Source organism: Saccopteryx bilineata, chromosome 1 (genome assembly GCF_036850765.1).
Source record: "Saccopteryx bilineata isolate mSacBil1 chromosome 1, mSacBil1_pri_phased_curated, whole genome shotgun sequence".
NCBI classification, from domain to species: Eukaryota; Metazoa; Chordata; class Mammalia; order Chiroptera; family Emballonuridae; genus Saccopteryx; species Saccopteryx bilineata.
The window spans coordinates 363,714,626-363,741,953 of record NC_089490.1 but is presented as its reverse complement, the minus strand read 5'-3'; the positions used below and the strand labels follow the sequence as shown (position 1 = coordinate 363,741,953).

The 27,328-nt window shown below is 48.9% G+C and overlaps 1 protein-coding gene and 1 non-coding gene across 5 annotated transcripts in view; one reads left to right on the top strand and one right to left on the bottom strand.

Moving 5' to 3' along the window:
* The window catches only part of PLEKHA7 (pleckstrin homology domain containing A7), a 246,843-nt gene that overhangs the window by 172,879 nt on the left and 46,636 nt on the right, over positions 1-27,328 (top strand). For 3 of the 4 annotated variants that reach the window (XM_066251040.1, XM_066251043.1, XM_066251041.1), the window contains 2 exons: positions 6,475-6,650; positions 24,440-24,895. In XM_066251040.1, coding sequence (XP_066107137.1) covers positions 6,475-6,650; positions 24,440-24,895 — 632 coding nt within the window. The remainder of the gene's footprint in view (positions 1-6,474; positions 6,651-24,439; positions 24,896-27,328) is intronic. The other variant, XM_066251042.1, reaches the window with a different exon arrangement.
* Positions 5,673-5,748, bottom strand: TRNAP-GGG (transfer RNA proline (anticodon GGG)). The gene has a single exon. It is a non-coding gene; the product is annotated as a tRNA-Pro (tRNA).

The following is a 27,328-nucleotide window of genomic DNA, read 5'->3' as shown; positions in this document are numbered from 1 at the left end:
CCTCCTCTCTGCCCACTCCTCCCCTCCTCTGTGCCCACTCCTCCCCTCCTCTCTGCCCGCTCCTCTCCTCCTCCCTGCCCGCTCCTCCCCTCCTCCCTGCCCGCTCCTCCCCTCCTCTCTGCCCACTCCTTTCTTCCTCCCTGCCCATTCCTCCCCTCCTCTCTGCCCACTCCTCTCTTCCTCCCTGCCCGCTCCTCCCCTCCTCTCTGCCCACTCCTCTCCTCCTCCCTGCCCGCTCCTCCCCTCCTCCCTGCCCGCTCCTCCCCTCCTCTCTGCCCGCTCCTCTCCTCCTCCCTGCCCATTCCTCCCCTCCTCTCTGCCCGCTCCTCCCCTCCTCCCTGCCCACTCCTCTCTTCCTCCCTGCCCGCACCTCCCCTCCTCCCTGCCCACTCCTCCCCTCCTCTCCGCCCACTTCTCCCCTCCTCTCTGCCCACTCCTCTCCTCCTCCCTGCCCGTTCCTCCCCTCCTCTCTGCCCGCGCCTCCCCTCCTCCCTGCCCACTCCTCTCTTCCTCCCTGCCCGCTCCTCCCCTCCTCCCTGCCCGCTCCTCCCCTCCTCTCTGCCCGCTCCTCTCCTCCTCCCTGCCCGCTCCTCCCCTCCTCTCTGCCCACTCCTTTCTTCCTCCCTGCCCATTCCTCCCCTCCTCTCTGCCCACTCCTCTCTTCCTCCCTGCCCGCTCCTCCCCTCCTCTCTGCCCGCTCCTCTCCTCCTCCCTGCCCGCTCCTCCCCTCCTCCCTGCCCGCTCCTCCCCTCCTCTCTGCCCGCTCCTCTCCTCCTCCCTGCCCATTCCTCCCCTCCTCTCTGCCCGCTCCTCCCCTCCTCCCTGCCCACTCCTCTCTTCCTCCCTGCCCGCACCTCCCCTCCTCCCTGCCCACTTCTCCCCTCCTCTCCGCCCACTTCTCCCCTCCTCTCTGCCCACTCCTCTCCTCCTCCCTGCCCGTTCCTCCCCTCCTCTCTGCCCGCGCCTCCCCTCCTCTGTGCCCACTCCTCTCCTCCTCTCTGCCCGCTCTTCCCCTCCTCTCTGCCCACTCCTCCCCTCCTCTGTGCCCACTCCTCCCCTCCTCTCTGCCCGCTCCTCTCCTCCTCCCTGCCCGCTCCTCCCCTCCTCCCTGCCCGCTCTTCCCCTCCTCTCTGCCCACTCCTCCCCTCCTCTGTGCCCACTCCTCCCCTCCTCTCTGCCCGCTCCTCTCCTCCTCCCTGCCCGCTCCTCCCCTCCTCCCTGCCCGCTCCTCCCCTCCTCTCTGCCCACTCCTCTCTTCCTCCCTGCCCATTCCTCCCCTCCTCTCTGCCCACTCCTCTCTTCCTCCCTGCCCGCTCCTCCCCTCCTCTCTGCCCGCTCCTCTTCTCCTCCCTGCCCGCTCCTCCCCTCCTCCCTGCCCGCTCCTCCCCTCCTCTCTGCCCGCTCCTCTCCTCCTCCCTGCCCATTCCTCCCCTCCTCTCTGCCCGCTCCTCCCCTCCTCCCTGCCCACTCCTCTCTTCCTCCCTGCCCGCACCTCCCCTCCTCCCTGCCCACTCCTCCCCTCCTCTCCGCCCACTTCTCCCCTCCTCTCTGCCCACTCCTCTCCTCCTCCCTGCCCGTTCCTCCCCTCCTCTCTGCCCGCGCCTCCCCTCCTCCCTGCCCACTCCTCTCTTCCTCCCTGCCCGCTCCTCCCCTCCTCCCTGCCCGCTCCTCCCCTCCTCTCTGCCCGCTCCTCTCCTCCTCCCTGCCCGCTCCTCCCCTCCTCTTGCCGGCGCCTCCCCTCCTTTCTGCCTGCTCCTCCTCTCCTCTCCTTCTCTCTGCCCACCACCATCTCCCACCTGCACTCCTGTAGTGGCTCCCAACCCAGTCCCCTCACCTGGCTCTGCCTGTCTTTAACTTCTTCTCCACATGGCAGCCAGAGTAGTTTTACCAAACAAAATCTGATCGCATCACTTCTAAAGCTTAAACCATTTAATTGCTTCTCATTGTGCTTATAAATGAGATAAAGCCCTAATGCGACCATAGGGCCCCAGTGACCTGGCCCTGCCCACTGCAGTAACATCACTTCATCTTGCTTCACTGAGCCAGTCATGCTGACCTCCTCCTTGAAGCATACTGTACTCTTGTCTATCGTGGGGTAGCACACATGCCCTCTGTGCCACTCCTCCTAAAATACATGTGTATAATGTAGAAAGCAGCTTAAATGTCATTTCCTTAGGGAAGTCCCTCTCCCATCAGGCCAGGCTCCCGTTACCCTGTCTCACAGCAACCTGAACTTCTTGATCGCACTTCCTGCAGCTGCAGTTACTTGTCTGTGGTCTTTTGAGGAGAAAGACCTTCCTTAAGGTCTTGGCCTTACTTAAGGTTTTTTCTTCAACTTCCAGTACAGCTCAATAAGTGATAAATTATTGTTGAATGGTTAAGTTAGAGAATGAATCAGTCAGCTAATCATAGGCTCTGGCCTTTCAGTGCTCCTATATGTCCCCACCTAGGCTTCTCCGTGCTGCAGGCTGACGTTGGGGACTTGAGGTGTGAGCCTTCCGCTTGCCTCACTAGTGTTCTATCAAGACCTGAGTCATAAGAGCCGGAGGAGCAGTCATATCCTGGGGCATTACGGTTGTCGCCTAAAATCTTCATTGCTTACATCCTCGTTTCCTTTGGGCATGGCCTGGTGCCGATTCAGTCATGCACAGTTGCTGAGCAGGATCGTTTTAACTGGGAAGTGAAGAGCAGAAGGGAAGGGAGCATCTTCGAGATGCGACTTCATGTCGTCTTGGCTCTGGCATCTTCCTTAGGCTCAGGGCACTTTGGACTGGATCAGTTGGCCAGATGGAAAGGGAACGTCCTGTACTTCTTGACTTCATAGTTAATACGTCTAAGATGTCCAAGCACAGACAGAATGTAGTTGGGGACCTGCTGTTTAGAGCCAAGGGCAGCTGGGCATGGCACCTAATGGCGGTTTGATTAGCAACTGAGGTTATATTCATGATCACGTGTAACTCCTTTGTAATGATGGCTCTAACTCCCAGGTCCATTTGCAGACAGACATATAAACTCTCCGTGTTTGAATTGTGTCCCATCTTGATCTCCTGGACAAGGCTGGCTCCATGAACCCTTGTACTGCAGGGACCTGGTTTCTCATACCTTTGAGGGTTCCCTTTGTTTGTGGGTGGCCTTGTGTCTGGTGGGGTGAGTGCCCGTCCCAGAGCTGTCTGTCTGGGCAGAAAGTCTGGGAGAGGCTGTCAGAGATCTTATGGGGTCATTGTCCAGAGGAACTTTTATTTCCTTTTTTTTTTTTTTTTTTTTTTTTTTCACTTTTCTGAAGCTGGAAACAGGGAGAGACAGTCAGACAGACTCCCGCATGCGCCCGACTGGGATCCACCCGGCATGCCCACCATGGGGCGATGCTCTGCCCACCAGGGGGCGATGCTCTGCCCATCCTGGGCGTCGCCATGTTGCGACCAGAGCCACTCTAGCGCCTGGGGCAGAGGCCACAGAGCCATCCCCAGCGCCCGGGCCATCTCTGCTCCAATGGAGCCTTGGCTGCGGGAGGGGAAGAGAGAGACAAAGAGGAAGGCGTGGCGGAGGGGTGGAGAAGCAAATGGGCACTTTTCCTGTGTGCCCTGGCCGGGAATCGAACCTGGGTCCTCCGCACGCTAGGCCGACGCTCTACCTCTGAGCCAACCGGCCAGGGCCCCTCCCTTTTTTTTTTTTTTAAAGATTGTATATTAGTTTTTAGAGAGAGAGAAAGGGGGGAAGGGAAGGAGCTGGAAAGCATCAATTTATAGTAGTAGTTGCATCTCGTAAATGCCTTGACTGGGTAAGCCTGGGGATTTGGACCAGTGATCTCAGCATTCCAGGTCAATGCTTTATCCACCGCACCACCACAAGTCAGGCGCAGAGGAACTTCTCTAAGAATTTCTGCTGATTCACAATAAGACATGCACAGGTGTCTTCTTATTCTGTTCTTACTGCCCCATCTCCACCTTGCTAAAATAGAAGGAATCCTTCCTGGGACAGTAGATGACCCCTTATATGTACAAACAAGGAAATCATGTTTGCTTTGGCTACTGTAGGGACCCTTTGCTGCAGGTCAAGTTTGCCTGTATTTCCCTGGTACTGGGCTGGATGAATCCAGACATTCGAAACAGGCCCCTATTTAATAGGCATTTTGGACTTAGATGTTAGTGTGGGGAGCAGTAAATGCCGACAGTTTGACAGGTTTCATTTATGACCATTAGTGAGTTTGGAAGCATGTCATTTTTCAGCTTCTAATTGGTTCTCATTTGGTTTCCTCTGACTGGTCCTTGCCTTTCATTCTGGATCCAGATTATCAGACCAGGGATATATATATAATCAGCCTCACTTCTGAATGAGACCTGGGAGCATTGTACAGAGAAGCTTAGACTCAGAACCAGGCAGACTTTGGTGTAAATCCTGGCTCCAACTCTTCATTCATTCAACAAATATTTATTGAGCATCTGTTATATGCCAGGCACTGTTCCTGGTGATACAGTAGTAAAAAAAAATAGATGAAGTCTTATAGTCTAGGTCAGGGGTAGTCAACCTTTTTATACCTACCGCCCACTTTTATATCTATGTTAGTAGTAAAATTTTCTAACTGCCCACTGGTTCCACAGTAATGGTGATTTATAAAGTAGGGAAGTAACTTTACTTTATAAAATTTATAAAGCAGAGTTACAGCAAGTTAAAGCATATAATAATAATTACTTACCAAGTACTTTATGTCGGATTTTCGCTAAGTTTGGCAGAATAAATCTTTTTTTTTAAAATTTTTTAATTTATTCATTTTAGAGAGGAGAGAGAGAGGGCGAGAGACAGAGAGGGAGAGAGAGGAGAGAGAGACAGAGAGAGAGAAGGGGGGAGGAGCTAGAAGCATCAACTCCCATATGTGCCTTGACCAGGCAAGCCCAGGGTTTTGAACCAGCGACCTCAGCATTTCCAGATTGATGCTTTATCCACTGCGCCACCACAGGTCAGGCAGAATAAATCTTTATAAAACAACTTACTATAGTTAAATCTATCTTTTCATTTATACTTTGGTTACTCCGCTACCACCCACCATGAAAGCTAGAACACCCACTAGTGGGTGGTAGGGATCAGGTTGACTACCACTGCCCTAGAGTGAAGAGACAGACAATAAACAAATATGTAAAATAAATAATGGCAGGCAATGATAAGTGCTGTAAATAATCTGTTTGTAGATGTGGAAATATGGGAAAGTTACTTAACACCTCAAACCTTCATTTGTTACATCTGTGAAACAGATTCTGCCCCTACCTCTCAAGGCCAGTGGGATTAAAATGAGATTAAACTCATAGCAGTAGCCAAGAGACACATATATAGTAGTCACTCAGTAACTCCCTTCTTGCCTTTTTTTTCTTTTTTCTTTTTTCTTTTTTTTTCTTTTCTATTTCTGAAGCTGGAAACGGGGAGAGATAGTCAGACAGACTCCTGCATGCGCCCGACCGGGATCCACCCGGCATGCCCACCAGGGGGCGATGCTCTGCCCCTCCGGGGCATCTCTCTGTTGCGACCAGAGCCACTCTAGCACCTGGGGCAGAGGCCAAGGAGCCATCCCCAGCGCCCGAGCCATCTTTGCTCCAGTGGAGCTTCGCTGCAGGAGGGGAAGAGAGAGACAGAGAGGAAGGAGAGGGGGAGGGGTGGAGAAGCAGATGGGCGCTTCTCCTGTGTGCCCTGGCCGGGAATCGAACCCAGAACTTCCGCACCCCAGGCCGACGCTCTACCACTGAGCCAACCGGCCAGGGCCCTCCTTGCCTTTTTTGACCTCCTCTTCTAATGTAGATTTGGTAAGGCTCTTCCTTGCAAATTAAAAAGACAGGCCCCTGCTTATCAGGGCACAAGGGAAAGAACTGCTGTTGCTTCTTGTTTGGAAACCATCCCAGGTGCTTTTCAGTGGTCATTCCCAGTGTCTCTTCACAGGCTCTTTGCAAGGATTCGTATGAAAGCACCGTGAGGCTTCCCAGCACACAGTAGGTGCGCAAGGATTTTCACTGAGATGTTAGCTCTGTCAGACTTTGTAGTGGCTCTGTGCAGAGAGCGGCAGCTCCTTTGACCAGCACGCAGCACGTCCTGTGCCTGTGCCATGAAGCGCAGTGAATATCTGCACCACGCTGCCTGCTGTTGCAGCTGGGTTTTGACTCCGTTCCAGTAATCATGTGTCGCAGAACCAAAACAGGGATTCCCGCGAGTCTGCTTCTGCAGAATGAGGGTCTATTTAAAGTCTCTTTCTCACATAGGCCCTGGGTGCTTGCCCGTCCCTATGCATGAGTAAGATGAGTCAGAAACAGGTAACAGCTGCAGGGCTTTCCTGTGGGGCACAGACACAGCTGGCTGTGCTGAGGAAGGGGAGCCAGCGGTGGCGTTTCCCAGGTGTGGAAACAAGCTGGTCGGTGCTTGGACTTTTAGTCTGGGAAGGGGGACGACTTGTGCTTGTTCCTGGAAGTGAAACTTGTGCTAACCTCTGTCTTCCAGGCTGTGCACGCTGGGATGCGAGCGCTCATCTACGGCAGCTCCATGGGGGGCTCCCAGGCCGAGCAGTCGGGCATGAGGACCTACTACTTCAGCGCCGACACCCAGGAAGACATGAACGCGTGGGTCAGGGCCATGAACCAGGCTGCGCAGGTGCTGTCTCGGTCGTCATTGAAGAGGTCAGTATCGATGGAGGGTCCCTGTCAGAGCACTTCCTGTGCTAGGATGAGGACTCAAATGAGAACTCTCTTCTTTTTTAAAGAGTACTTTATATGTTTATTTTTATTTTTTTTACAAAAACAGAGCGAGAGTTAGAGAGAGAGAGAGATAGAGACAGACAGACAGGAATGCAGAGTGATGAGAAGCATCAATGATCTGTTTTTTGTTGTGGCACCTTAGTCGTTCATTGATTGCTTTCTCATATGTGCCTTGACCGTGGGCTACAGCAGACCGAGTAACCCCTTGCTCAAGCTAGCAACCTTGGGTCCAAGCTGGTGAGCTTTGCTCAAACTAGATAAGCCCGCGCTCAAGCTGGTGACCTCGGGGTCTTGAACCTGGGTCCTCCGCATCCCAGTCCAACGCTCTATCCACTGTGCCACCGCCTGGTCAGGCAAATGAGAACTCTTGAGTGCCCAGAATTGTATCATTCACTCACTTGTGTGAAGCATCACCCTGTCTTTGAAGTCCCTTTTAACAATGAATTCTTCCAGGAGAAGAGTGGACCACGTACTTATTGCGTGTCAGAGCTGGAGGATCCCTTCGAAGTTATCTAGTCCACTCTCTTCTTTAAATGGAGAAACACAAAGGTTTGGGAGGGTGACACACCTGCCTTGGGTACAGAGCCTTGGAGCTTGGTGTGTGTTTCTTCTTTTCTTGTGTGCAATAGGAGGGACATTAGAGATCTTGCGGACTGAAAGTGTGCGGCAGACTGCCGCCTGCTGCTGGGGGCCAAGCAGGCTATCTCCCAGCAGCCCCTGCCCGCAGTGGGCGGACCAAGAACACAGTCAGGGCTCTTGAAATTCCTGAGTCTGTTGGCTGTGGTTGATTCCCTGAGAGAAAATGCAAAGGGCTGGAGTCAGGGGCTCAGAGAGGGTTGGTGGCCCTGGAAAAGTTAGGGTGTGCCTTCAGCCAGTCCTCACCTGACACGGGCTCCCTTCTTCACTCTCCAGAAACCTGGCTCTGCTTAGAGGCCTCTGACAAGTGGTCAGCTTTTGCTGAGGCCTCAAAACAAAAGGGACCTCCAGCAGCCTAAAGGCTGGATTTTTCAGTCACTGCAAATGGTTTCACATGGTATGTTTTAGCTTGTCAACCTTTTCCAGTTCACGCGTGTGTCATTTTTGGTGTTAGTGGTATTTCCTAGCTCCGTGCTCTCTCTTTAGGTGAACAGGCCTTTGGCATAGATGGTAGCTCCTTCAAGAGGGCAGGCTAGGGTCAGGCCCACCCTTGCAGCTACTGCAACACCGCAGTTGAGCGTTTGTCATGCTGTTTTTTAATTTTTGCCTTTTACTTTTCAGTATTCTTGGCTTTAGACAGAGATCATTTGGTATCTTCTGCATGACTGACACATAGTAAGCTCTCAGATGTCTGTGGAATGAGTGAGAGGTTGAGAAAATTAGCAAATGTGTTGGATTAAACAGGACCAAAGACTGTCCTAGAAGTTTCCATGTGGGCCTTGAATCAGTAACTCTTAACTACAGTAGAGTTTGACTCTGCCTCCTGGTATTGTCATTCACCCTGGATTTTGCTATTGTGTCCACAATAATGATAGGAAAGCTCTACCATTAGCCTGCAGGCACTCTGTTCATAGTGCCATTGGCATTTCCTTTGTCATCCCAGGAGAAGGGATGACACATTTTAGGCTTGATACATCTTACTCCTAGCCCACATGCTAGTCCCTAATACTCATTGTGTCCTACCTTTTTGTTTTATTGTATAGTTGTTAAATGTATATATTTAACTATGCAATAAATAGAGACCTCTTATTTTAAAAAACACAAAAAGGTAAAGACAAGATATCCTTAATCATCTTCCCAAGGTTGTCTCTGTTACCAGGTTAATGGGTATCCTAGTAATTTTTTTTTTTCTGAAGTGAGAAGCAGGGAGGCAGAGAGACAGACTCCCACATGCGTCTGACTGGGATCCACCTGGCATGGCAACTAGGGGGCAATGCTCTGCTCATCTGGGTCATTGCTCCATTGCAACCGGAGCCATTCTAGCGCCTAAAGTGGAGACCATAGAGCCATCTCAGCGCCCGGGTTAACTTTGCTCCAGTGGAGTCTTGGCTGCGGGAGGAGGAGAGAGAGAGAGAGAGAGAGAGAGAGAGAGAGAGAGAGAGAGAGAGAGAGAAAGAAGAGGGGGAAGGGTGGAGAAGCAGATGGGCGCTTCTCCATGTGCCTTGGCCGGAAATCCAACCCAGGACTTCCATATGCTGGGTCAACACTCTACCACTGAGCCAACCGGCCAGGGCCCTAGTAAACTATTTAAAAAAATTTTTTTTTATTGATTTTAGCGAGAGAGAAAGGGAGGAAAAGTGAGACGAGATGAGAGACAGGAAACTCAATTTGTTCTTGTATGTGCCCTGACCTTGGGAATCGAACCATTAACCTCTGTGCTTCAGGATCACATTCTTTTTTTTTTTTTTTTCCTGAAGCTAGAAATGGGGAGGCAGTCAGACAGACTCCCACATGCGCCCAACCGGGATCCACCCGGCTCGCCCACCAGGGGACAATGCTCTGCCCATCCGGGGTGTCGCTCTGTCGTGACCAGAGCCACTCTAGTGCCTGGGGCAGAGGCCAAGGAGCCATCCCCAGCGCCCGGGCCATCTTTTGCTCCAATGGAGCCTCGGCTGCGGGAGGGGAAGAGAGAGACAGAGGAAGGAGAGGGGGAGGGGTGGAGAAGCAGATGGGCGCTTCTCCTGTGTGCCCTGGCTGGGAATCGAACCCGGGACTTCTGCACACCAGGCCGATGCTCTACCACTGAGCCAACCGGCCAGGGCCCAGGATCACATTCTGATCAACTCAGCTACCCAGCCAGGGTTTATGAAACTATTTTTTAACCATTTATATACATATATGCACTTATAGAAATAGATGTCTTTTTTGTACTTTTTTTTGTGGCAGAGACAGAAAGTCAGAGAGAGGGACAGACAGGAAGGGAGAGAGATGAGACACATCAATTCTTCATTGCGGTTCATTAGTTGTTCATTGATTGATTTCTCATATGTGCCTTGACTGGAGGGCCACAGCAGACCAAGTGACCCCTTGCTCGAGCCAGTGACCTTGGGTCCAAGCTGGTGAGCCTTGCTCAAACCCAGTGAGCCCATGCTCAAGCTGGCGACCTCAGGGTCTCGAACCTGGGTCCTCCGCATTCCAGTCCAATGCTCTATCCACTGTGCCACCACCTGGTCAGGCTGTACTTTTTTAAAGCATGAATGATCACATATTGATGATCATTCTATATCAGTGTATATGGATCAACTTTATTTTTGATTGAGTGTTGTATGGTATTTCACAGTACCATAATGTAGTTAAGCACGTGTTAAACTAGGGATAGTTTTTCTGTCATCTTTTACTGTTATAAATAATCCTGTGGGGATAGCAGGCGGTAAAGGGGCCAGATATACAGTGATGGAAGATTGGTTTGACTTTGGATGATGGACACACAATGCAATATACAAATCATGTACCATAGAGATGTATACCTGAAATATATGATTCGATTAACCAGTGTCACTCCATTAAATTTAATTTAAAAAATAGTCCTGTAACAAAAAGCTTTCTACAAAAAAGTTGTTTTGGCCTCTGTATGTGTGAGTCTTTTGGTCAAGATACAGTGTATTTTAAATTTTAATCAATATCACCAAATTACCTTTTGTAGAAAGATAAATGTTTCACTAGTGAGAGGGCTTATTTCCCTGCCAGTATTTGATATTACCAGTTTTTAAAATTTTTGCTGAGCTGCTGATAAATAGCATCTGATTATTATTTTTTTCCCCCAAAGTGAAAAGTGGGTGGCAGCAGACAGATAGACTCCCACATGCGCCTGACCAGTATCCCCCTGGGCATGCCCGTCAGGGGGTGATGCTCGGACCATCTGGGGCATTGCTCCACTGCAACTAAAGCCTTTCTAGCGCCTGAGGCAGAAGCCATGTAGCCATCCTCAGTGCCAGGGCCAACTTTGCTCCCATGGAGCCCTGGCTGTGGGAGGGGAAGAGAGAGATAGAGAGAAAGGAGAGGAGGAAGGGTGGAGAAGCAGATGGGTGCTTCTCCTGTGTGCCCTGGCCGGGAATCAAACCCAGGACTTCCATACGCCAAGCTGATGCTCTACTGCTGAGCCAACCGACCAGGGCAGTATCTGATTATTTTAATGTATAGTTCCATGATTTGAGGGGCCTTTTCTATTTATTGGCCATTTGTATTTCTTCTTCAGTGCATTGCCTGTACCTGTTCTCTTTCCATTTTTCTACTGACTTGTTTGCCTTCTTCTTAGTGCTTCCTTTCCCATGTGCTCTGAAATCAGTTCGCTGAGGATGCCGCTTACTTTTTGTAGAGGTTAGTGGCAGGCTCTCCAGTCTTGTGGTTAATGAATTTGTCTCCTCTCTTTCTTTTTCTTTTTTCTTTTTCTTTTTTTTTTTTTTGTATTTTTCTGAAGCTGGAAATGGGGAGAGACTGTCAGACAGACTCCCGCATGCGCCCGACCGGGATCCACCCAGCACGCCCACTAGGGGCCACGCTCTGCCGCAACCAGAGCCACTCTAGCACCTGAGGCAGAGGCCAAGGAGCCATCCCCAGCGCCCGGGCCATCTTTGCTCCAATGGAGCCTTGGCTGCGGGAGGGGAAGAGAGAGACAGAGAGGAAGGGGGGGGGGATGGAGAAGCAAATGGGCGCTTCTCCTATGTGCCCTGGCCAGGAATCGAACCCGGGTCCCCCGCACGCCAGGCCGACGCTGTACCGCTGAGCCAACTGGCCAGGGCCATTGTCTCCTCTTTTGAAAATCCAGATGCTGTTTGCTAGTCTCCCATATTCTGGCATTTTCTCTGTTCTCTTTGATTCCTTAGAGCTCACCTGAGAGGTTCCATGAGCCCATCTCCCAAGTTATCCTAGGGCAGTGGTCGGCAAACTCATCAGTCAACAGAGCCAAATATGAACAGTACAATGATTGAAGTATCTTTTGAGAGCCAGATTTTTTAAACTTAAACTATATAGATAGGTACATTGTTATTAACTTAATTAGGGTACTCCTAAGCTGGCCACACTCAGGGGCCAAAGGGCCAAAGAGCCGCAGTTGCTGACCACTGTCCTAGGGCCCTGGGGTGCTGACTGCTGGGCCTGGAGCTCATCCCCATCTTGGACTTTTAGTCTTTCTTAACTTTTTATGGTAAAGACCATTGTTCTTTTTTTTTTTTTCCAGGGACAGAGAGAGAGTCAGAGAGAGGGATAGATAGGGACAGACAGACAGGAACGGAGAGATGAGAAGCATCAATCAATCATTAGTTTTTCGTTGCGCATTGCAACACCTTAATTGTTCATTGACTGCCCTCTCATATGTGCCTTGACTGGGGGCCTTCAGCAGACTGAGTAACTCCTTGCTGAAGCCAGCAACCTTGTGTCCAAGCTGGTGAGCTTTTTTTGTTCAAGCCAGATGAGCCCGCGCTCAAGCTGGCAACCTCGGGGTCTCGAACCTGGGTCCTTCCGCATCCCAGTCTGATGCTCTATCCACTACACCACCGCCTGGTCAGGCGAAGACTATTGTTCTTGATGAAAATAATGCAACTAAATCTAGAAGTTGAAGAGCTCAGCTTTATTGAAGTTGTGTCATCTACCCCAAGCAGAAATCCCCGTGACTCATATATTTTTTTAATTATTTATTTTTACAGGGACAGAGAGAGAGAGTCAGAGAGAGGGATAGACAGACAAGAACGGAGAGAGATGAGAAGCATCAATCATCAGTTTTTTGTTGCGACACCTTAGTTGTTCATTGATTGCTTTCTCAAATGTGCCTTGACCACAGGCCTTCAGCAGATTGAGTAACCCCTTGCTGGAGCCACCGACCTTGGGTCCAAGCTGGTGAGCTTTTTGCTCAAACCAGATGAGCCCACACTCAAGCTGGCAACCTCAGGGTCTCGAACCTGGGTCCTTCTGCATCCCAGTCCGACGCTCTATCCACTGTGCCACCACCTGGTCAGGCATGACTCATATTTTTTAAACTGTCCCCTCCTGTCTTCTAATTTGTCAAAAATAGAGATTTTGTTTTTGTTTTGCTTTGCTTTAAATGAACAGACGTTAGCCTTTTGTAGATTTTACCATTCCACCACAGGTCACCTGTGCTCGGTTCTGTGCCCCTTCATTTCCTGCGCATGTCCTTTTCTAGCGGGAGCTCTGAGAGCACTGTGCTGGTACACTGGTTTCTTTAGACCAGTAATGGAGAATGAGCTCATTCTCGTTCATTCCCAGCTCTGGCCAGTTCATCATGGCTGATGAGGGCACTGGGTCAAAGGTAACTTGAGACTGAGATTGGGCTTAACAGGAAAAGGTGCAGTGGTTAAAAAGTGATGTCTGTCTTGAACTGTTCAGGATTGATTTGCTATGTGGATTTGCATATAGTGACTATTTTACTTTTTCCCACCTGAAGGTTGTATAATTAGCTATCAGATTTGGAGGTGGGGAGGGCTCCATTGCTTTTCTGTTGGGCTGCCTTCCCCTTTATGGTCTCAGGCCCTAGATTTTGTATTGTCCCTAGATTTTCTCTGAACTTTTAAAATTTGTATTTATTATGCTCTTAATAAACTCTTAAAATCCCACAATTGTGTTTTTCCAAGGTTTCTTCCTTTAAAAAAAATAAAACAATTTGTTCTACCTTCTGAGGCAGAATAAAGGGATGATAGCATTTCCTCTTAACTTTCTGAGAGATAAAATTGTCAGCCAAACAAATCCAGACTTATTAAATGTTCTATTTTTTTTCAGAATAGGATGTTCAGACATTTGGTTAGTTAGAATTATTTGTCAGGCAGAACTAAATCTTGCCTCTCTTCCAGCTTGGTGGCCCACGCTGGAAAATACCTGTCTCTGCTCAGTGGGTGACCCCAAAAGTAGTGCTTTGTTCTCTCCCCTCCTTGCCTCTCACCCAAATGCTTCATTTTGGTTCATATAGGCAGATGCTTTCTGTCTGAATGTGACATATTAAGACTCCTGATTGCAGGTTACAGGAAATGCAGACACATTAACCTTACAGGGGGAATTTATTGTTCATGTCACTGAAAAGTTCAGGATGGACCTATCTTTAAAACAGGGCTTTGGCCCTGGCCAATTGGCTCAGTGGTAGAGTGTCGGCCCGGTGTGTGGATGTCTTTCGGGCAAACAAATGTGTTAGGCTTCCTGGCTTGTACTCTATCTGATTGGTGCATGAACATGGGGCAGCTCCATGTGTGTATAGTCTATGTAAGGCTGCAGGTGCTTGCCCTCAGGGTGAAAGATGCAGATTGTGGATTGCCTGCTACCATTGGGAGGAGCCATTTTTTGCTTCTGTTTGCCAGAGAAGGGGTTCCTCCCCACCCCCATCTATTTGCTCATCAGCCCTGAGAGGGAAGCCGTTTTCCCTACCTGCTTGCTCATCTGCTGTTAAAAGAGATTTTAATAAACAGAATGGCCCACCATTTTCTGACTCTACAATTCCTTTACTCTCTGCCCAAATTCAATGTGAATCTGCATGGCCAGAACCACTGGCCTTGCAATGCCCCAGGTTCGATTCCCTGTCAGGGCTCACAAGAGAAGCGCCCATCTGCTTCTCCACTCCTCCCCTTATCACTTCTTTCTCTCTCTCTTTCCCTCCTGCAGCCGTGGCTCAATTGGAGCAAGTTGGCCCCAGGGCTAAGGATGGCTCCATGGCCTCTGCCTCAGGCACTAAGAAGAGCTCAGTTGCTGAGCAACAGAGAAATGCTGCAGATGGGCAGAGCATCACCCCCTAGTGGGCTTGCTGGGTGGATCCTGGTCAGGGCACAAGTGGGAGTGTTTGCCTCCTCTCCTCTCACTGAATTAAAAAAAAAAAAAAAAAAAAACAGTTGGATTTAAGGCTCAGACAATATCATTATCAGTCATTTATCAGTCATTCTTTGGGCCCTGCCCAGCTCTGGGTTGGATTCATTCTTTTTTTTTTTTTTTTTTTGTATTTTTTTGAAGTTGGAAACGGGGAGGCAGTCAGACTCCCGCATGCACCCAACCAGGATCCACCCATCATGCCCACCAGGGGGCGATGCTCTGCCCATCTGGGGCATTGCTATGCTGCAACCAGAGCCATTCTAGCGCCTGAGGCAGAGGCCACAGAGCCATCCTCAGCGCCTGGGCCAACTTTGCTCTAATGGAGCCTTGGCTGTGGGAGGGGAAGAGAGAGACAGAGAAGAAGGAGAGGGGGAGGGGTGGAGAAGCAGATGGGCACTTCTCCTGTGTGCCCTGACCTGGAATCGAACCTGGGACTCCTGCACACCAGGCCGACACTCTACCACTGAGCCAACCGGCCAGGGCCTGGATTCATTCTTGAACTCTATGTGGAGGTCCTTGGCAGATCTAGGATCTGGGGGCAAGATAGCTGCAATATAGCTCCAGCCTCATGTCATCCAGGAAAGAGTCAGTGTCTTGACCAGAAGCTCTGAGATCCATTGTGATCAAACAGGGTTAGATCACATTTATGCTCTAAAGCAGGGGTCTCAAACTCAACTCAGCATGTGGGCCGCAGAGCAAGATCACAGCCGTTCGGCGGGCCGCACTAGGTCTACAAAAGGCAACTGTTACGCAACACTTTTCTCACTGCAGTTGAAAACAAAAAAAAAATCAGTACAACAAGCACAATCGTACATGCAGTTTACTCAGTGTCACAAAACGACCAGAAACTGTAGTTCGCATCACAACTGCTGTTAACTAAGCTAATATCTAGCTAGGATGCTAGAGAAATGAAAAATACAAGTAGGCCCCTAGGCTTACTTAATTTTATCCAAAATATTTTGAACTTCGTGGATTAGTCTGCGGGCCGCACAAAATTGTTCAGCGGGCCGCGAGTTTGAGACCCCTGCTCTAAACCATATACTGTGGCCAGGGAATATATATGCTGATTGGCACATGCCTGGGCGACATGCTTCACTGCTGAGAATCAGACCATGGGACAGACAGTGAGGCAAGGGTAGCTGCCTAAGTAACACTGGGGCTTCGGGCAAAGGAAGGAAAAGTGATTTGTACAATGAGATTAAGGAGGCCCAAACGACCAATGTCCAGGCTGGCTGATTCACCCCTTACTTCCTATTATATTGATTTCTTTTACCTTAAGTATCTCCTCTCAGAGCTTAGTCTCTGGGCTCAGGTAGACCTGGGTTCAAATCCAACCGCAACCACTTTCTAGCTATGTCATTTGTGCAAATTAGGTATGCTTATAAACCTCAGTTTTTCTTGGTTCCAGGGTTGTTGCAAGTATTAAATAAACAATGGATAAAGGGCTCCCTGAGCTTGATGTCTACAACATAGTAGATACTCTGTATCACATATGCTGGCCCATAGGGTTTGGTTTAGCAATGTTATTGGCTCTTTCTTCCTTACACCCTCCTAACTCCATGTCTATCCTCTGGATCACATCTATAATGAATATCCTGTGAGCAAATGGCAATCCCTCCCTTGCCAGGATGTTCCCATCCTCGAGCAGTGTGAACTGTGGTTCCACACCCCGGCTCCTGCAGCCCCGCCCCTCAGCCTGCTTCTCTCCCTCCCACTCCTGCCTCTTCCTACAACATTCCTCTGACCCGGGAGCAGAGCTGAGCGCCAGCACTGCCCCTTCTCCCTTTGTCCTGTTTCCTGCCTAGCTTCAGGGTCCCTGATAGACGTTCATGCAAGTATTCTGAGATCTCCCCTCTCCCGCAAGCTGTAAGGAGCACCAAGCATTGCTGCCAGCTACCTCCTTCTGTCATAATCTGCCCCCCCCATTTCCGTGTTCTTCCAGTTGCCAGACTTTGGACTTTGATTTTTGATTTCCTGCAGCCTCCTTGAAATCTGTCTTCCCAGCTCTCCCTGTTGCCTGTTGGACCACTTTTTTCTCTTATCTTAGGATACCTGTTCTCTCTAACAAGCTAAAGCACTGAGCAAGGAGGTTAGCTTGCCTTCACAGCTCCCAAAACTGACAAGCGGCTCAGATAGGCGGACCTGTCGGAAGGCAACTTATCTCTGCTCAGTTTTCAAATTTTTGTGCTCTCTGGTGTAACTATAGTCCTGTCTTGGGACTGAAGGGACTTATAGTCTACTTACGTTTGGAATAAAATCCAACTTCCCTAGCAGAGCTTTTGAGCAAGGCATGGGTCCCTACAAACAATTATACAAACTCTGCCTGTAAGATGTTCAAACTAGGACCTTTGGCTCATATCTCGCCACTTCCAATTCTCTATGCCCCACCCATACTGAATTTCTTGAATTAGGGTGCATTCATTCATTTGATCTTTTATTTCACAAATACTTATTGAGGACATACTGCGCGCCGGGCTGTTAAAGATGCTGAAAACATACAGCAGTGTTCAAGAGAGAGGTGAAGTCCCATGCATTCTTGGGGGGGAGGTGGGGTGACAAACCATAAACAGGCAAACAAATCAATAAGATGATTTTATATCATGATCTAGGCACGAAGTTGCAATAAAATAGGGTGATGGGGTGGGGAGGGACTAGTGGGCAGGGAGTAGGGCGGTCAGGGGAGGCTTCTTTCTATGGGGAAGATGTAAGTGTGAGGCCTGATTGACCCAAGAAAGTCGCATATGCAAAACTTTGAGGAAGAGTGTTCGGGGCAGAAGGAGTGGCATAAACAACCTTGGGTGAGAATGAGCTTGATTTGTTCAAAAAACAGAAGCTGGGGGATATGACTGAAGCAAAGTGAGCAAGGGATAGAAGAGACTGTGGTGGCATCCAGGCGGTACCTAGAGGGTCCATCTCAGGAGGCGCTAGGATCCCTCTGGGCCTTGCTCAGATGCTCCCCTGGCCCTCACCCTTATTAGTTCAACTTATGCACACACTTCAGGTTTTAGCCTAGGTGTTACTTCCCTCCGCTCCGACCCTTCAGTGTGTTAGATGCCCTCCTTGTAGAACCCTCTCATTCCTTATGCGTAGAACTTGCACACTAAAGTTATGCTTGCTTGCTTTCTGATTTTCACCCCTACGAGACTGTAAGCTCCTTGAAAATGAGAACAGTGCCTGGCAGATAGGAAACATTCAGGTCTTGGATGGGTGAATGAATATATTTGGCTGGCTGGGCAGGAGGGTGAGTAGATAGAAAAACAAACAATTATACAAACTCTGGCTGTAAGATGTTCAAACTAGGACTTGGGATGTCCCGAAGCAATCTGAGCACTGTTAATGGGACTGGCGTGTGGGGAGTCAGCCTGCTCAGAAGGGGCCCCTATATTTCTGGCCCTCTGCACTCTCTGCAGAACTAAAGTGATCTTGATCATTTTGGGTAAAATGTAGCAAGAATTTCTGAGGTTGGACAAGTCACTTGGACCCTTGGTAGAAAGAATTTATAGACAGGTATTTTAGGCAGGTGCAGGGCTTTGGGGTCAGATCAGATGTCATTTGAGTCCTGCTTCTGTCACTGGTTGCTTGATCCAAGGCAACCTCTCTGAGCTTCAGTATTATTACCTGTAATGGAAGAGTAAGAATATCTCTAGCCTGGTGGGTTTAGACAATAAGAAGAGGTCATCTGTGTGACGTGCTTGGCTGAGGGTTTTGCAGTTACTGAGTGTGCACAGTGATGGCTGTTGTTGCCATTGTCTCCATCTTTCAGGCGAGATAATTTATTGTGAGTAATCTGGTACTCATGTGAATGCCCTCAGCCTCTCTGGACTTGACAGTGCTGATCTAGCAGCATTTTGTAGGGGTTAGAGGCATGTTGTAGGACCCACATATGTACTAATAACCAAGCATTGGCCCCCAAAAATGAATGACCCAGAACTGAGACTGCCATCCAGGGAGACAGAAGGTGAGCTTGGCATGTGCCAGAACTCTAGACTAGCGCAGGTCGGGCGGGGCAGTTGAGCATGACTTGCTCAAGTGGAAGGAAGAGGGGAGGATTCTCCAGGCAGGAATGAACTCGGTGGGGAGATCTGGCCAGCGAGGAGTATCTTTCCTTTCTTCTTTGTCTGGTTTGTCTGTCCTTCAGATTTCACAAGGGGCTTTGCCAGTCGCCGCTCCACTGAGGCAAGTGGTACCTCCGCTTGGCAGTCTGGTGTGTCATTTATTTTTCAGCCCTGTTCTTGTCTAGGGGAGGACAGCCTGGAGAACTGGGGAGTGTGTGGTCAGAGCCGCCAGCCCCTCTATTGTTCGTTTAGAGCAGAGCGTGAAAGGTAGGCAGATATATTTCCCCCTCCCAGGGGCACTGACCTATTTAACTCTGGGGAAGAGAAGAAACCAACTCCTCTCTTCATTTCTCTCCAGCCATTTTCTTCTTCAAATGCTAGGTACTAATTCAAGTGAGCAAGCCTGCATTAGGGCTCCCTAGAGACTTGAAGTCCCTTTCTCTACAACCTTTTATGCAACTCTGTGGACTGTGCCCGGGGTGGGTGCTGGCTTTTGAGCTTGTCATCCTGAGACTGAGGGTTAGTGCTGAGGACTTGGCGTTTGTCAACACAGGCTGAGCTAGTTTCCCAGGACGGGACTTCTGCTATCTGGCCAGGTCCAGACCAAACTCTCCAAGAATATCAGCGACCTGGCTCTGGCTTTTGGGCTGCTAGTTGGGCTGTGTAGGTAAGGTGAATGGACAGGGTCCCTCCAATGGGATCGCAACGGAAGGGCTGCCTTCACTGGTAGGACCAAGGTCCAGCCAAGCCCCGCTGCAGGTTCATTCCTTTGCCCACATGAGTCTTTGGATGAGTTTTAATGTGTGTGGAGGGTGTGTGTGTGTGTTTAGCATTAAGATAGAGGAAAATACTATTCTTTATTTCCTGGTGAGAGAAAGAGTGTGGAATCAGAATAAAATGATAGCCAGTGCAGAATTGCTTAAGATGGTGTTACTTTCCAAGTTCTTATGAAGAAAAGGGATAAGAGAGGAGTATCCTGGTCTGAGACAGGTTCTCTTCCCACTTGTGTGAATCCCCCAATAGCATTTGCTTGAAGCAGACGTGTAGCATTACTTCGATGTACTGAAAGTGGTGGGGCCCAGCCCCTGCAAATTAAAAGCCTAGCCCCTAACACAGTTAGGGATTGCATTTGGTTGCTAGTCATAGAACAACCCAATTCGGGATGGCATACTCAAATAGGGTTTTCGTTTTCTCACATACCCAGAGTCCAGGCTGGTGTAGTAGCTCTGTGATGCTATCAGGAGCCTGGGCTCTTCCTTTCTACCCACGTTTTAGCAGGTGGCTTTCATTCTCCTGTTTGTCACCCTGCTATCCAGCACAGACTAAGTTCCAAGAGTCTAAAGGGAAAGGTTAGCTAAGCCAGCTAAGTATGCCTCCTTTTAAAGACTTTAAGATGTCTGCATACATCTTTTTGGCCACATCTCTGTTACATGATCACCCTCAGCTCCAAGGGAGGTAAGGAAATACAAATTTTTTGCTGAGTACATTGCTGCTTTGAAAAAATTGGGGTCAGGAAGGAGGAGAGAATAGAGGTTGGGAGTCGACACGTTTGTGTTTGAAGGCACACTGTGTGCCAGACACGCGCTGTGCTTATTTGCCTTGTCTCCTTTAATTCTCCCAACAATGCGGGAAGGCCGGGGCCTGCTGTCCGGTTTTGCACATGAGTAACCTGAAACCAGAGATGTCAGGGACTTGCCGGAGGGCACCCAGCTTATATTGGGGTGAGGCCAGCACCTGAATCCAGGTCTGACTGGCTCTAAATCCTATGCCCTCTGGGTTTGTTGTGCTCAAGAAGTGACATATACGGCCCAGATGGTCACTGAATGTCAGGAATTTCCTGTGTTTTGAACAGTTGCCGACTCCAGGTTGCAGTGATAGTGATGACCTGCACAGGAAAGGCTTGTGTTGTCTCACCTAGACCCCGACGCCCTGCGCGGCCGACGGCTCTGCGTGACAGTCACTGACAGCTGAGGGGTGCTGCGTTCTTCCCCATCACTGTGCTAAACCGAGCATTGCAAATCTATTTTGTGACAGGTCTCCTGATTTGAAAAGTCATGTGTTAAATTGTGGGGAATGCGAGGAGATAGGGAGAAAACCAAAAAGCATTTTTGCCTAAAAGCCTGTGACTTGGCAAATTCAGTGTTTGAAGTCAGGGAAGGTGGGAGAGTAGGAAGCATTCCCTCCCCCCCTTTTTTTAGTTTTTATTAATTTTAACTTACTGTGTTTACACAGATTCAATTGTCCCACTGAATATAACTCCCTCACCCCCACCCCTGTGTCCCCCTTTAAATTTCCCTTGTCCTCCCCCCAATTCTCTCCCCCTTCCCTCTAGGATTTGCTGTCCTGATACCTGTATCTGTGTGTTATGTATATATAATTTCACTAATCCCTTCACCTTCTCTGGTCCTATCCCCTCATCCCCCTTCCCTCTGACTGCTGCCTTCCCCTTTCTAACCCGTAGCTATCATCTGAACATTTTAGGCACAGAGGCGTATTCTGTACATCCCAGCAGCCATGGGCTAGGAGTTGTTCATAACCCCAAGTCTTAGTGCCTAGAAAGCGGTCAGACTACCATTCTTTTAGCTACCCTCTAAAGGTTTGTTTTGTAGTAAATGCTGGTGTTAATCGGAAGAAAAGGTATTGCTGTTCCCTATCAAATTTAGTTTCAAAAAATACATATACAAGGGTATGTACCCTCATATATACACATAGGGTAAGGACTAAGATTTATAGTTATAAGTTAGCGCCGAAGTCAGAAAAGGCTGCCACACTCTGTGATTGGGAGTCAGTTTATGAGAATAATATTAAATGTTACTATGATAAAATTGGGTGTTAGGATCATCTGGCTTTGATGGCGGGAGATATTTTCTGTACTATTTTCTTACACCCCCAAGTGTCCATCCCAACGGGGACATATAGGTGCTCAGTAAATACATGGCAGTTGATTAGGAAAGAATGAAAGATCCACATTAGAGTTGGTCACACTGAGACGTTGTACCATATCCTTAGGTCCTGGAACTGAGGAAACCCCTTTTCCTTCCGTCCTAATGTCATACACAAAGATGACATATTTGTTTCACAATCTAGTTTGTATGTCAAAGTGCTGTTTATCTTTGGGGTGTGAATACCAAGAAGGTGCAGTTACTGGTCTCACATTGGGAGTGGCCATGTGATAAAGCTTCTTGGCCAGGGTGTGACCCAGAGGGCAGCCAGAGCTTTAATCCTCCAGGCAGCAGCCTGGGCATGTCTTCATGGGTGGTTTCCCGAATCTGAGGAATAGTAAAGAAGATGAGGGCCAACTTAGGCAACGTGAAGGCTACTGGTTGGGGTTACACTGATGTAGTTTTATGAAGGATTAAAGGAAGAGAGGAAAGACAATTTAAACTTGTAATGTACACATTGTAGAACAGAGTTAGTTGTCCTTTTATAAGTTTACAGTAAGATACCTTTTTCTCAAAGTGTAGAACCCTGAATATTTCCTGTGTGTTCCTACTGCAGGAGCTTATAGACCCACTAAGCCAGGGGTCCCCAAACTACGGCCCGCGGGCCACATGCGGCCCCCTGAGGCCACTTATCCGGCCCCGCTGCACTTCCAGAAGGGGCACCTCTTTCATTGGTGGTCAGTGAGAGGAGCATAGTTCCTATTGAAATACTGGTCAGTTTGTTGATTTAAATTTACTTATTCTTTATTTTAAATATTGTATTTGTTCCTGTTTTGTTTTTTTACTTTAAAATAAGATATGTGCAATGTGCATAGGGATTTGTTCATAGTTTTTTTTTATAGTCCAGTTCTCTAACCATCTGAGGGACAGTGAACTGGCCCCCTGTGTAAAAAGTTTGGGGACCCCTGCACTAAACATTAAGAAGGGCCCTCAGAGATCACCATCTAAATATGTCATTATAAAATGATACAGTAGGATTCCTTCTACTATCAGTAAACAGAGACCAAACACAAACAAGCTTAAATGAGAAAGAGAATGTATTGATTTGTAACCAAAAAGTCCAAGGATATATCGGGTTTAGGTATGGCAGGTCTAGAAGCTCAGGCCAAGTACTTCGGCTGCTGTGTCTTTCCATCTGCTTTCATTGGTGTTGGTTTTATTTTCACATAGCTGCTTTCCATATAGTTGTAGCAACTTGAGACCAGCTCCAACCAATGTCCCAGGGCTAACTCTGATTGGCCTAGGTTAGGTCATGTGTCAAACCCTGAACCAATCACTGAGATTTTGTAGCCTCAGCTGGACAGGAACTAGTAGAGTCGCAGCATCTAAGCCATATGGTCTAAGGGTGTGTGTGTGTGGGGTGATCCCCAAATGAAAACCAAAATGCTATTATCAGAAGGTATAGAAGGTGGGGGCAAGAATGTCCCCTAGTGATGGATAAAAGGAGGTCCAAAGTGTGTGTGTGTTTGTTTCCACCAAAGCTTTGGGTTTCTGTGGGAAAGTGATGAGCACACGAACAGGGAGATGTGTGATTTTTCTCAGTTCTCCATGCCCAAGTTAAGGCCAACAGTTAGGCCTGTACACACTAAGAAGCAGACCCTGTGTTAGGGGTTGTATTGTCACATTCTATTGTATTGTCACATTGTAACTCAATTTTAGCTCCCAGACTGGCCTGATTCTGCCCTGCGTCTGTGCTGGTTATTGATAGCTGTGGTTCTGAGGTTGTTGCAAGGACACCTGGGTCTGGCCCCCTACACATCAGTGCAGTATTTCCATTGTGTGTGTTCATGTTGAAATAGAAAGCTCTCTGGTGTGGCCATTTGTTACATCTCCAGGGCAGGACCCTTTTACCCAGGAGTATAAAGGTCATGTCTCTGGTCCTTCTTTTGTGGAGTGTGTTCCCTTCCCCTGCCTCCCAATCTAAATTCTGCAAAGCTCATGGAGCTGCTGCTCTGTCCCTGGTACCAAGTGGCAGTGATGTGGACATAGCTAGGATTTCACCGCATGGAGCGAGGGAGAGGCCATGGAATAGGACTATTTCTCTGTGCCCCAGAACCCCTTCACACCCTGACCTGTCGCCCCTCCCACCTGCTTCTACTCTACAGCGTTCAGGTCTGTGTGTGTGTTGGCCATTGCCATTCATATGGACGGGCAGTAGAGAATAGTGGCTGAAGCACGAGGGCTCTGCAGCCTGCCTGGGATTAAGCCCTGGCTCCGCTCTTTTCCTGCCGTGTGATCTTGGGCAAATCCTTTATCTTCTCTGTGTCTGCCTGCAGAAAATTGTTAGGTCAGTGTTCTTGTGGGGTTCCTGTTCAAGCATTTCTTTAAGGAGATAGATAAATGGTCATATAAAGAGGTCACTGACTTGGAAAGATGTTAGTTTTGCTGCCATTGCATTTGGGGCTGTGCTAGCAGCCAGCAGGAGAGACCCGGGGCTCAGCAGCCTTCTCCAAGCTGGACTGCCCCAGACAGAAGCAATAGAGAAAGGCATGAGATGTCACTTGTGTAGTTCACTCATTCAGTGGTATTTATAGGGACCTAATCTATACAGTCTTTGTGCAGCAGTTCTGGGCAATGGTGCTGGGCATGATGGGCCTCTTGTCTGATGGAGCTCATAGTCTACTTGAGCTCTGGAATAGTCATCATGCAGTTATGGTCCAGTGTGATTAGTGTGACAGTGGAGTCAGTTAAGGTTCTGATCTTCACTGTGTGTATGGTGGAGGTGGCTTCCTGGAGGAGGTGACATTTTCGTCAGCTCCCAAAGGAGTAGAAGTTTTAAGTAGGCGGAGTGAGGGACGAGGCATGAAAAGTGGTCCAGGCGGAGGGAACAGCCATTGCAGTGGCCTGGAAGTATTTTGAGTGGGAAATGTGTTCTTTGGGGAGCCTTGGCTGCCTGCTGTGCTGTCGGTGAGGGCTGAGTACATTGCTGTCATTGCAGGGACATGGAGAAGCTGCAGCGGCAGGCGGTACCCCAGGCCAACCACATGGAGTCCTGTCGTGAGTGTGGCCGCACGGGGCCCGGACATGCGAGGGACTGTCCTCATCGCCGCCATGAGGACTCCTTTGGCTTCGAGAGGCGGGAGCAAGAGGAAGACCGGTACCGTTCCCACCCGCTGGAGGGCAGGAGGGACAGGAGCAAGGCCCGGTCCCCGTACTCGCCCGCCGAGGAGGATGCCTTGTTTGTGGATTTACCCGGTGGCCTGAGAGGCCAGCAGGCACAGCCCCAGCGGGCAGAGAAGAATGGCATCGCATATGGCCCAGAAGAGCAGAACGGGACTGGCAGGTACCAGCGGGCCTTCCCTCCCAGGACCAACCAGGAAAAGCACGGCCAGAGGAAGAGCAGCCTGGCCCAGGTGGAGCACTGGGCTAAGTCCCAGAAGGGGGACGGCAGGAGGTCAGTCATAGACTCAAGGTCACTGCTACTTAAGAGCATAATAACAAAATAACAGTAACTGTTATTTATCTAGTACAGGCTGGGTAATGCTGGCCTTAAACTCTCTATCTCCATTATCTCCAGAAATCCCTGTAACAATCCCGCAAGGAAGGGGGCGATAATCCCAATTTATTGATGAAGAAACTGAGGCTGGGAGAAGTGAAGGAACCTGCCCAGGGCGCATAGATAAGTGGCAAAGCCTGAGTCCAAACCCAGGTCTGGGAGCCTCCCAACCCCACATGAGATAAGGTCAGGAGGCTCCTTCGTTCCCCAGGGAGTGTGCTTGGAGACAGTCGGCATGTAGATGGTTAACTCCTCTTCTCCTTTTACACTGCTCCTTCTTTGTGTCAGGAAAGCATGTGTAGAAACTAGAATAAATACAGACCCGTTTTTAACTTCAGGCACAGAGAGCAGTGCTTGGGCACTGTTGACATTAGGCTTTATATCACACACATTTCTTCAAGGAGCAGTTTTTAATTCTTTAGAGCATAGGTATTCTTGCTATTTGCAAAGCACTGTCTGTATTTTATTTTCATTTTAGATTAATTGGGACACATTTATGAACGTGAAGAATTCAGGGTCACCCAGCTTCCATTGTCCCCAGAAGCCACTGTGTTTTGTCTTCATTGTGAAGACAGCAAGTCCCCCTCACCATACTCTGGCTTGTAAAACAAACCACCCACTAGAGAGGTGATAGCAAAGCCATGTTACATTCAGAAAGCTCCCCACCGGAAGGGCCCCAGCAGAAGTGCCAGAGCCCAGACCTAGTCTGCCTCAGGCCTGATAAACATGGTTCATTCTCCCTGTTGGTAAGCCCCAGACTGTCCACTGTGGGCTCTGGAGGCAGTAGTGCTCCTAGGGGAACAGCCTAGGCCTATTCTCCAGTGTGCATGGGTGGGTTGTGTAACCTCCTTAATCTGGCCCAGCTGGGCTGTTCCCCAGGGTAGATGTTGGAGATATTACAATGGAGCTCCCCTTAGCAATAGGTGGACATTGTTGTGGAACAGATCAGGAGAAGGAAGACCTTTTGTGCTGTAGCTAAGATGCCTTCTCATTCCCACCTGGGACTGATCAGGTGTCAAATCTGTTTACCTTCTGTGTCTTACTGAAAACAAAAGCTACTGCTCAAGGATACACAGGGGAGGGGAGCTGCTGTTCTTGGTGCTGGACTAGGTGATTTTTAAGTGAGTTTACTGCTGAATGAGGTTGGAAAGCTGGGGCTGTATCATGCAGGACCTCATATTCCAATGTAAGGAACTGGGATTTTATTTGAAAGAGTAACAGGGGGACCACTGGAAGGTTTTAAGCAGGTAAGTGATATGTGATTAATAATTCACAAAGAAGTTAAGCTCCTAGTGAGGAGGCTGTTATAGTAGTCAATGAGAAATAGACTTGAAGTACATTCTGAACACTTAAAAGCAAAGCTTGTCAACAAATTGAATGTGCAGGATGAGAGAGAGGGAGGAACAAGGAGGATCCCTAGACTTTTTTTTTTAATTAATTAATTTATTCATTTTAGAGAGGAGAGGGAGAGACAGAGAGAGAGAGAGAGAGAGAGAGAGAGAGAGAGAGAGGAGAGACAGAGAGAGAGAAGGGGGGGAGGAGCTGGAAGCATCAACTCCCATATGTGCCTTGACCAGACAAGCCCAGGGTTTCGAACCGGCGACCTCAGCATTTCCAGGTCGACGCTTTATCCACTGAGCCACCACAGGTCAGGTGATCCCTAGACTTTTGACTTGAAAACAGGGTGATTCTAATACAGACGCAAGTTTGGGTGTTTCCATTTTGGACATACAAGTTTGAGAAACCTACTAGCTATCCAAGGGGAGATGTCAGGTAGGCAGCTGGATATGGATTGTGGGTTTGAGGTTTGCATGCTGGTTGGACATATGAATTGGGGGCAATCAGCATATCAGTGGTTCCCCAAAACTTAGAAGTTAGCAGCAGAAGGGGGGTCCTGTAGAGAAGACAGTGTGGTCAAGGGGAAATTCATGATATCATAAGCTAGCCATTTCCTCTTAGATGTAACTTTTTTTTTTACATTTTCACAATAAGATTTTTTATATCAATTTTAATTTATTATGCTTACATAGATTCAAGTGCCCCACCAAACATATCTCCCTCCCCCTGCCCCCGTGTTCCCCTTGACACCCCTTTTGTCCCCTCCCCCTACAGGATTTGCTGTCTTGCTCTCTATAACTCTGTGTTATGTATATATAATTTAACTAATCTCTTTGCCTTCTCTGATCCCATCCTCTCCTCCCCTTTCCCTCTGTCCTCTTTCCCTCTGGTCCCTTTGATCCCATCTCTGCCTCTGTCTGTTCCTCAGTTCACATTGTTCATTAAATTCCTCATATGAATGAGGTCATATGATATTTTTCTTTCTCTGCCTGG